Source organism: Lagopus muta, chromosome 8 (genome assembly GCF_023343835.1).
Source record: "Lagopus muta isolate bLagMut1 chromosome 8, bLagMut1 primary, whole genome shotgun sequence".
Lineage (NCBI taxonomy): Eukaryota > Metazoa > Chordata > Aves > Galliformes > Phasianidae > Lagopus > Lagopus muta.
The window spans coordinates 8,558,161-8,569,266 of NC_064440.1; the positions used below are offsets into that span (position 1 = coordinate 8,558,161).

At 39.5% G+C, this 11,106-nt stretch overlaps 1 protein-coding gene across 2 annotated transcripts; it reads right to left on the reverse strand.

Annotated features, from left to right (window-relative positions):
* Positions 1-1,058: 1,058 nt before the first annotated feature.
* CEP70 (centrosomal protein 70) lies at positions 1,059-10,945 on the reverse strand. Of its 2 annotated transcripts, XM_048952656.1 has the most exons (16): positions 10,833-10,945; positions 10,655-10,760; positions 10,381-10,504; positions 9,849-10,029; positions 9,403-9,572; positions 8,268-8,327; positions 7,475-7,574; positions 7,016-7,104; positions 6,451-6,525; positions 5,619-5,718; positions 4,820-4,990; positions 4,495-4,641; positions 3,860-4,028; positions 2,708-2,822; positions 1,678-1,757; positions 1,059-1,267 (listed from the first exon to the last, which is right to left on the reverse strand). In XM_048952656.1, exons 2-16 carry the CDS (start codon positions 10,701-10,703, stop codon positions 1,206-1,208), a joined length of 1,692 nt encoding a protein of 563 aa, XP_048808613.1. In that variant the 5' UTR covers positions 10,704-10,760; positions 10,833-10,945; the 3' UTR covers positions 1,059-1,205. The 2 variants fall into 2 exon arrangements, with proteins under 2 accessions (XP_048808613.1, XP_048808612.1); XM_048952655.1 differs by having other exon boundaries at positions 10,655-10,928.
* Positions 10,946-11,106: the final 161 nt, after the last annotated feature.

Consider the following 11,106-nt stretch of genomic DNA (forward strand, 5'->3'; position numbering starts at 1 on the left):
GAAGTGTTGGACCTGGAGATATTTTTAGGTTGCCAGCTGTGTGTGATTACTTTGTTCTCCGTTTCATTTCCCTAAGAGCCTATTCATGTCATTTTAACGATATATGAAAGCATTACACTTCTAGAAGAATCAATTTTTAAACAGCATCTTTCATCTGTAAGGCTACAGAACCGATTAAAATAAACTGTAAGACCAATAGCAGTTCTTGAGAAACCAAGAAATTGATATTCTGCTTCTGAAAAGCATCTTAGCAGATTGTGGCTGCGGGTCTGCATATGATGAGATTCCAAAAGCAGGGAGATCAGTTTGCCAGGATGTCATAAAGGTTATAGTTTGTAAAGCCTTAACATGTTTTGTTCTTTGTTACAACATTTCAGCATATCATAAGCCTTGATAGTAAATCATTCTGCCTGAGGAACAGCAGAGTTTTGGACTAAGCTTTATTGGAATGAAATATACCAAAATATTTTTGGAAGCTTGGTGTACCTGTTTGTTTACAATAAACTTTGACATGTCTTGCTTAAGGAACTTTATCTATGCCCTTCTAAAAGTGACAGTAGAATATGAGCGTGGTAAATTCAAATCCCTTCCAGGCAAAAAGCAATAAATCACTTTCTGAAGTAGGCTTAGAATATTTTCAGCCTAGATTACATTAACCCAGTGTATTTAAATCCATAACCAGAAAAACAAATAAATTCACTGAGCAACAGCACAAAGCAGGAAGCGTGAAATCATGTAGTACTTGAACAGAGGACAGTCCCTAACTCAAATCCCAAACCTAGCTGAAGATGTAAACATCATTTTAAAATAGGCTCTCAAGACAACCAAAGTAATAATGGAAGTATTACATCTAAAGGCAGTTTGAGCAATGTCATCTCATACCTGCTGATGAGCAACGTTCAGAAAGGTAAGTGGTTTTGTGGTTTTTGCTTTTGTGCTGGCCTCAGTTTCCTAGATGAACACAGTATGTATTGGTTCTCTCTCCAGGACAGAACAGGTTATTGTGGTTATTTTTCTTGTTTCATGTTCAGTGTAAGAATGCAGAGAAACTAAAAGAATGCAGTGGCAAAGCCAAATTTTTATTTATATATCCAAAAGTCTGAAACTGTTCATTAGATAACAGAGATTAGAGGTAGCTGTAATGGCATGTGAATCAACAGGCCACCTCACAGGTTAAGTCTTCCCAGGATTGACCAAACTAACTCTTAACTAGTTACCAACTTCAGCTTTCGTACAGTAGGTAAAATATCATCCAGGTTATTGATCTCTGAAACAGAATGAAAAGCAAATTTGTATGAGATGTATACAGAACACCTCTAAGTCCAACCAAAATTCTAGATTAAATGTTAAAATACATAGAATAGAAATGTTAGAAATGTCAGCAAAAAACTACTGCAGAGAATAAATTCCTCAAACCTTTTAATGCTTTTGGGGGAAGAAAAAAGTTATTTTAGCTTCTAAGTCTTATGGTTGAATGTAATTGACCCTATTTTTAATGAAGACCTAGTTATTTCAGACACTTTCTTAAAAGAGGAGAGCAAGGCAAGGAGAAGCACCTTTTCTCACACTTCCCTTATGTTTTTTTGCACACCAGGAGTAAACAAAGTGTGTTAGCTATTTAAAGTCCTGGCAGGGAACTTTGTTTGAAGATAATTACAACTTGCAAATGCTACTTACCTAGAAGAGAGAGCAAATCTTGAATGAGAGCTTGAAACGGTGGAAAGAAGCATTCGTGTTCTTCTAGCTTATTGATGATACTGAAATTTGTAAGTAAGACCATTATCTCAAAAATGTAAGAACATATTAAGTTCATTTTCTTGTCTGTTTTGCCATACAGTGTCACTGCTTTCTGAAAATACTGTTACTTATTATATACAAATGCACCTACACCAAAAATGCATCCTCACATTCTGAAACCTGCAGCCAACAACTGTTAAAAGTCAAAAGATTATCTCTGATTTCACTGTTTCTGCCCAGTATACATTCTTCTATTCCTACTTGTATCATGTCATGTAATTTTTGGACTGGAGCAGCAGCCTATATATATATATGCTAAATATATCAGCCACCCCAGGCAGTATAACTGCTACAGAGGTGGAGGCAAGAATATTATATGCAGCTTGTCTATAGTTAAAGCTGCAAGGAGCACAGAAAGGTTGATGGTGTCGGTGTTGTTAACTTTGCCTGTTAAAATTTACTGCTGCAGTTAGTATCTTTGTATGTTTGTACAGCACATTCTGAATGCAAGCTCTTACAGCTTGCTATCACCTCTATGTTCTCATCACTTGATAATAAGATTTGTCCAGCACCCGAAAGATTTCTAGGAAGCCTGAGGTGTACATTCTCTCAGCAACTAATACATTTCAGTATTACAACCTTAAAGCAGTTTCATATCCCCACCAACATGCAGCACTTGCTATGTCTCCTTATGAAACATAAGCTTAAGAGGCTTTTTTGATCACTGTATCCATGAAAATCAACAAGCTAGTGCTAAGGGAACCTTAATTTTTTTTTATTTACCACCAATACCCTTTTGAAAGTGTTCAAGATTTGTTCCATGTAGGTTAGTAGTCAATCCTTTACTGTCACAGCTAGCTGCCTGTGTAGCAAGTGATTAAAATCTCTTCCAGTATCAATCTTATGCAGCTCTTTCAATTCCTAAGATTCCTGTTTGCAGAATTGCTGCCAGTGGAACAGATCTAAATACCTGTGGATGTCTTGGGTCCCCAGAAGCCTCTGTAGTTGTTCAGTCACATTCTCATTAATTATGTCACACAGTTTCCCAACAGTATCCACCACCACTGTGGGTGGAACTGAACTATCTGGAAAACAAAGACTTCATGCTTCTGGTAAGAGTAACAACAGGGAAAGAAGACATAATTCTTACAAGTGCCCAGAATTTATTGAACTTTCATGTATTTAGGCATACAAGTTTCATCATTCACAGAAAACAAAATGCCTGTGTTGAGAAATACACTGATACTACTGGGAGGAAGGAATCTCTCATTAATCCTTCAGTAGCTAAAAACATGACAAAGCTAGATATTTTCTTGACTGAAATGGTACTACAGTCTGTCCTATACTGTCACTGGAAAGCAGTCAACTGCCACTGTATGCAGAGAGGGTATTCATTGGCTTCCTGTAGCACAACAGAAGTACCTCATAGAAGGAACCTGTTCCCTGATATTTTGTTAGCAGCAAGAACTTGTTCTGTTTGCTTGTTTTAACCTGCTTTGGCTACTGTGATGAAAGGTAAAAAGGTTATCAGGTTCTTTGTCCTTTCCACACTCAGTTTCAGAGGAACTATTTGTGGAGAAGGTGACGGAACTCCATTGCTTTGTAATTACTAGGGAGATGGGAAGCTTCTTCACCTCCTGTTGTTGGTGGCAGGCAGGAAGTCTGCTTCCCTTTTGAATGAGGCTTCAAAGGCCTCAGTAGTTCAGGAGCCTTTCCCTCTGGCTGTATCCTGCAGCACAGCCAAGCCTCTAAACCCATGAGCTCAGGGAAGATTAGCAGCTGCTGTTCTTCAGAAGTGCAAAACCAGAAGAGAATGAAACTACACAGGCCTCTGACTACTGGTGGCACTTAGTTCTTAACACTGAATAGTTAAAAAATAAGTAGGCCTTTAGGATTGTAAGAGGGAAGTTCTTCAGGACTGGACATACCTTTGAATGAGTTACTAAGGAGAAATCTAGAGCAAAGATTATTTATCTGTTATTCTAAAACAAGTTAAAACAGACAAACAAAAAAACCTTGCGTTTCAAATAGAGTGTGAAATTTGATTAGTAAGTCAGTGCTCATAAAACAAAGCTTTCCCTTTGGAAATAGCCTGAACAAGTGCTAGGTGATAAGCCTGTACCTAGTTCCAGAAGCTCATGAAGATTTCTCATTGCATTGGTCAGTTCCCCAAGTTTTGTGTACACCTCATTCATTCGTGGGTAAATGCCGTTCAGAGAATTCACATCAAACAACTTCTGGAAGTGAGAGACCATGGCAAACAGTGTTGATAAGGATGGTGTCTGGCTGTTCTGCAGAAAACAGAAAGGGTAACTTTTCTAAATTGTTGCTTAGCAAAGCAAGGATTCTTTTAAACCATGAGATATTTTTTAAAACTAGTCTACAAAGAAAAACAGGTGTAACTTCCATTAGTAAATCAAAGCATTTCAAATATCCTTAAATCTCAAGAGATATATCCAGCAAACCAAAAGTACTCTTATGAAAAAATATTCTTTTGGAAGCTTTGTTTTCTGTTGTTTATTAAGTCTGTTTATGTATTCTGAATGCTGACTGAGAAAAAGATGGAACAGGATAATATCTAGCACTACAGGGCAATGCAAATTCATGGTCAAAAGACCTTCATTAAAGCAGTCTTCCCCAGGGTGAATTTATCCATTATGTGAAAGTAGTCTTGGAGTATTGGATCTCTTCACACAGCTATTTCTTAAACCCCAAAAGGCTTTGAAATGCAGAAGTCAACAGCATGTGAAGAATTACCTTTTCCTTGTTTTCTATTTCGTCTAACACTGTATCTACTATGAGCTGAAGGTCTTGAACTCGTATGGATTCTCTGTTATCTTGTGGATCCGTGATGTGCCAAGGCACCAATTCCAGGGACAGTTTTCTCAATGACCTGTGCAAATCCTTTTAAAACAAAGGATAAAGGGCTTATTGTAGTAACTGCTTAAATATTCTGTCCATTTAACATTAGGTCAGACAACAAAACTAACACACAAGAACACTTTGCAATGGATAAAGAAGCACTGTGAGATTTTCAATAGACTAAAGGAGGAATACAAAGCCAAGCATGAGAGTGCATTACCTTTAGGGCCACTAGCTGATCTGCCCACATTTCTATAGTGAGTGGGAGGTGTTCAAATCCACATTCCTGTCCATTCTCCTTAATATAATTTTGCACTGGCCCTTTACTGCGCTTATATATTAATGGAGGAGCTCTTGGACTTCGTATAATAGAGTCAATATTGGACAACACCTTCAATAACAGACAGAAAAAAAGTTATTGCTCAAACTAAGCATGTTATTATAAATTCGCCCCCACCAGTCAAATAATCTAAACAAGAAATCATAAATACCTCCAGTAAGTTACTATCAATGACTTTTGTAGATGCACTCAATACGTCATAGATTTAAAAAGATACTAAGTAGAAGAAAAGTAAAAGTTAACACAAGTAGACTTCCCATTCAGGGAATATTCTGTTTATCTCCTCACAACTTTGTTACTTCCACAGTTTATATTTTGCTAAGCTTTACTATATTTGCTCCTTCTTTACTTAAAGAAAAATAAGAAGCTTCTATCTCCTCAGCAGTTCTTAAAAGCGTAACAGAAAGGTATGCTTTGCACAGGACCATGATCTTTGTCCTCCATCCTGATGAGAATTCAGGCTAAACCACCAACTGGAGGTTTGCCAAGCTAGTCTCTCCTCTGTTGTAACTTTAGGTAGTTTACATTAAGGTAGCCTACATCAACTGCCATAGCCAGAACATTACATGTTATGTTCTCCAGGATTCAAAAGAGCATGCTTCAGTTTACACAATTAAGTAAAACTCATATTTTGTTATGAAAGTGCTAAATATACACAGTGCCAATGAAGTTGGCATACCTGTAAGTACTGCTGGCAAACTGCGTGCAGCTGATCCTCTGCAATACTCCCAGGTTCTTTCTTTTCTTCTGTTCTTTCTCTGGTACTGTTCCCTGAAGACCTGCATGCCAAATACATACAGTAGGTCATCAGTAGGCCAAATACATACGGTAGGATGGCTTTCAGTCTGAAACTACTGAATTGTACTCACTGCATGAGTGAAAAGGCCATTTAAATAGACAGAATGTAAAACAAAGAAGTGAAAATTTTTAAAGCAGTATCTTTTTCAGATAATGTATAGTGCTAAAAATATGTAGCATTCAGTGCACATGTACACAAATAATTAAGTGAAATTCCAGACTGACACTTTGTCAGTAGTAGATTTCTGTTATCTTTAAAGTATTTTCTAAGCAATGATCCAGAGGGGGGAAAAAAAAAATAAATTTCTAAGGATAATATGGACATAACTTCAGGTATCTTCAAGAGTTCACCAACTCTCACAATACTCTCAATCCACAATGCAGCTAATAACTTGCTTTACAGCTCACAGAAGGGGCAGACAACAGAGTTTGGTCCTGCCCATACTGCCCATGGTAACACTCCCATCCCAAAAGACAAAATGGAACTAAGAGACAGTGCTGTGCACCAGTTTGGATGCCATGCTACCACTTCAGAGATGCATAGGGTGTCTTTGGAGATGCAGAAGCATTTGCTGCCCACGAACCAGGCTCTAATGGACAGTGGTGATAAGGTACGTGCTTTGTAAGCTGCTATCTATGTGATTGGTTGCAGAGCATCTTTGCCTTTATATAGTTCAGAGGATTCATGAAAGATACTGAAGAAAAATAGTTACTGGATAGTTTTCTTTAAAGTTTTCTCTAGTTTCTTCACTCGGTGCTTGTAGAGTTTTAATTCCTGTGCAGTTGGCCTGTTGGAAAGAAAACATACCATATTATCTATCTTGCATTGAAAGACAGCTATAAAATTCAGCCAAGCGAAAAAGTAAGAAAGCTCTTGTAGTGCCATAACTTCATTCTGGAAATGAAATTCTACATTTCTGTGTGGCAGTAACTGTAATACAGATATATTATAGCACCTAAACCTATTTTGCTGGTTCAGGCTTTCTTACTAAAACCATCTGCTTCTCTACCCTGTCCAGCAGGTTTTAAGTGGAAATCAGGCTTGGCAGTAATACTGCCAGTGGAAAGAACAATTTTGCCCACATGCATTTTTTACTGCTTTAACTGAATGAAGTGCAAGTATCAATGCAGTTGTCCAACATGATGCAATTATTTTATGAATGGATTTTAAAGACAGATTTAACGCAACATTTTCACAGTTGCTGTTCTTTCAGTTTCCTTATTTGTACAGCAAAGTCTAGTGATGTGCTTTTAAAAATGATATTCATCCTTTCTCACCTTGTTTCCAAATCTTTCTTGAGATTTGTATTTTCAAGCAAAAGCTGTTCATTCCTGGCTTTTGTTTCAACAAGCTGACTCTGAAAAGACTGCAGCATACATTGTGTTATTTCTTTTATTTCATTCATTCCATAATCAACAAACTTGAACACTTTCAAGCATGTCAGGTGTTAAGAAAGATTCCCATTTGCTCTATATAGTAAGACAGCATAGGTGAGGAAACAGACCTCTTTAAGATCAAGAGCCTGCTGTACTAGCCCACAGGTAGAGAAGCAGAGAACTCAACAAAGTACTAAATCTTTGCATATTGAGATGAAGACAGTGAATGCTGCCCAGTGAGTTTACAAACTTTGAAGATAAGAACAAGCAGACAGAAACCAAACACACATGCATTTTTATGTGGCTCTTCAGGGGTTACCGTTAGAGATATGCATGGACTTATTCTTAGCAGTTCCATACCGTGAGCAGTGCTCTGTAATTCGGAGTAGCATCTAGATTTAAGAATTCTTCTTTGCTTTTTACTTCTCTCTGTATATGATCTTCAGCTTTTTTATACTGCCTATCAGGGAAAATTAATTGCTTCAGCTTATTGCAATTCAATTGCCACAAAGATCCAAGGTTGTTTAGTTTGCAGGTACATGTGACAAAATTTCCATAAATCGAACTATGATCAGAATAGAAACACTGTCATGGTCTTCTCTATTATTCTGGAAAGATGTTTCATATACTAATTGAGTACATTTATTCCTGAAGATAAATTACAGTGCAAGCAAATCCAATTTCAGTTTTCTAGATGATAATCTCAAATTATGGGAATGTCTCTCAGGCATCTGATTGTTGCTCTGCATCATGTAAGCAATGTGGTGGAGCTGAGAAGCTGGCATTCCTTTTTTTTTTTTTTTTTTCCCCTCCTTTCTTTTAGGAAATCAGTGAATCGAGCATAGCTAATGCAGCAGTGCTGCCTGTAAACCACTACAAAAGGAAAAGTAGAAAAACAAACAAAGGATTATAGCTAATGTCTAAATACAACGCCCTCCTGGCTGCACTGGCCTGACTGAGCAGCTGCTCAGACTGACTGAGAGCTATTTCCAGAATTAATCCAAACTTCCAAGATCATTACAGGCCTTGGCTGTATTTTTTTATATTTTAGTGACATCTAGAAAACAGAACATTTGCCATTCCAAGTTTTAAGAACAGCAAGGAGAAAGAAAACTTTGAGCTGTAGGACCACAAGGCATTAGATGAGACTCACCTTAGCTCCTTTTTCATTTGATTAATTTGAGATTCATAGTAATCAATTAGACAAAGAAACCTGAAAAAGGGAAAATGGTATTTCAAATTTAAGATATTGTTACTGACCTATTGGTATAGGATAGCTTATACAGCTGCACTGTATTTAAAAGTGACCCTTCTCTCTCATATCAGTCACAGTTTTCCAAAAAAGAAATGTAGAGACATTAACTGTCTATTAGATTAAAAGTGGCAAAATGACTCAAGAGGAGACCAAAGCTAAATCCTTCTGACAACCCCCACATCTCGTGGGTATGTTCACACAGCAAGCTTAACAGGCTGGCACATTCTTGAGCTGTAGGGCTGCAGGGACCATTGGAGGTGATAGAAGAGCACAGGTCAGACACAGCCTAAAGAACTTCCACTTCCAGCGAAACTACAGGTGCTTTCTAAGGAAGTAGCTGCAAGGAAATAAAGCCATAGAAAAAATGTATGGGTGAGAAACTGCATTTCCTTTCAAAGCACTCTGAGATTTTCTGTTTTGAATATACAGGTAAAAAATGCCAGGGAACCAATCTCAGTGCTTCTTTTTTTGTTGTTTAAGGAGGGCACAAGAAACAGTCACAGGGACACATATAATCCCTCTAAAATTTCTCCTAGGTAAACATCCTAGGCAGACCTGGACAGACCAAGCTACACTAGCACAATAAGGCAACAGCCACCTGAGGCCTGTAAGTTGTCGAATCTCTGACTATAGCTGAAGGATGGAGATTTTCTTGCAGGACACGTAGGCTTAGAATACTTTCAGAACTTGCACAAAGTGCCTGGAAAGCATGCATGCAGTTAGCAGTCACAAATGCTGCTTTCCCAAACTGACTTTGTTGTTACTGCTTTTTGCTTTGTTGTTTAAATTTACATTCTAAAACGTTAACAAAATCACCATAGCAAATGCAATTTCCAGAACAAACCATTCCACCCTCTTTGCTGACACCTACTGGATACAGAGGCTGAGATTTTTATCTTCTGCCATGCATTTATTCAGCTTGCACTCCTAAGATCGACAACTTTTTTCCATGTAAGTATCAAGAACAGTCACTTTAAATCCATGTATTCATTTACTGTTACGAGTCATTCACCAATATAACAAAATTTCTTACTGCTGATCTAGAAGGGACTTGGGAGCTCTCTTGCAAAACCGGCAGAACATCTTGGTTTGAGTGGCAACACGCTGCTGCTCCTCCTCCCCAGCTTTGCACAGCTCCCTCTGCAAACGAGCAATAATCTCCTCCTGTTCTTGCAGCTTTTGCTGCTGCTGTTGGTATTTTGCCTGCGAAGAGATAACAGGAGCATTCTGAAATTATTCTAACAAGCTGGAGATGGTGCTCCACCTGCCAACACAGGCACTTGGTCCCAAGGAAGCTTAACCAAAAGCGGAAGAAAGGTTCATATATTTTCCTAATTTATTATTAGAAAATTAGTCATGAAATGTAAAATCTTAGCTAAAAATAGTGTACTAACTTTGACATGAGACTGATGTGTATTTGGACCAACGTGTATACTTCTACAGCTGCCAAAACAAGTCAAAAGCTGAGTGCTGAGTTACCTGGGAAACCAGCTGATCTTTCTGAAGTTCTTTGACCTGATTCTGTTGCCGGCAAACGTTAGCTATTGTCTCATCTTCCAGCTGACGGATTTTTGATTTAATGTTTTCCACCACGTTTTCCAATTCATTAGCCCTTTTCTCTTCTCGAGATGCTCGACCTCGTTCCTGTCGTACCTCATCTCTAGAAACATAAATCTTTGACTTAAATTACACTCATTTCACTAAGTGCAGTGAAAGAAGCACAGGCCTGGCAAATGTTATCTGACGGTGCCCAGTTAACTGATGACATCAGTTATCTGATGTGCCAGCCTGCAGCAGCAGGCACAGGAAAGACGCCGCTATGGGAAGTGACAGCAGATGGAGTTAAGACAACAGCTCAAGCATATCTTTTATGCAGATATTTATGCAGAATATTGCTGCATATTGGACAAAAAACTCCAGAAAAAAAGGTCTTTGGCCTTAGATATGACAGTAAACAGCGACAGTGCTGTTTGTTTTGCATTACCTGTAAATTCCCTTCACAGCACCTTACCTAAGATTACGATTGCTCTCCATAAGCCCATACATCATCTTCTGTTGTCGGTCAGTGTCTTCCAACAACGTTTTTAATGCAAGTCTTATTCCTAGAGAGGCCTGACCGTCCAAAGCAATCACATCTGGAAGCACACATCACAAACAAAGCCTTAACCAAAGGCTTTCGGTACCTGAAGATCGCATCTCCGTTACCCTTTGGAACCGATGGCTTCAGCAGCGCCTCGTGACTTCAGGTGTGCTGCCCCGGAACCCCCACCAGCAGCACTCCTTACCTGGCGCGCCGCCGCCGCCCGGGGACGCCGCGATGCTCAGGGGCTGCATTCCATGGCGCAGCAGCAGCGCGTTCACCGTCTCCCATTCCGCTTCCTCCTGCCGCAGCTGGGAAGAGGCAGAAACCTGAGGATCGCTGAGGATCGGCATGCAAACAGCGCGCAGACGCTCCGGTCGTACCGATGGCCGTTAGAAGGGAGAACGGCTGCCAGCCAGCCGGATTTGTGCTTTCTAAGGAACCGAACGCGGCGGGGCGGGCGCCGGGTGCTTTGCGTCGGCGCCGCTTTGTGTCACTGCCGCGGTACCTCCGTCATAGCGATCCGCCGGTGGAAAGGAAGAACAGGAAAGGAAGGGAAACGGCCGAAAGGGAGCGGAGGGCGGGCTCTGAGCTCCGTGGCGGTAACGGTCATCTCCGGGAGGCGGGCAACCGCCATCTTGAGGCGGAGGGGAGGAG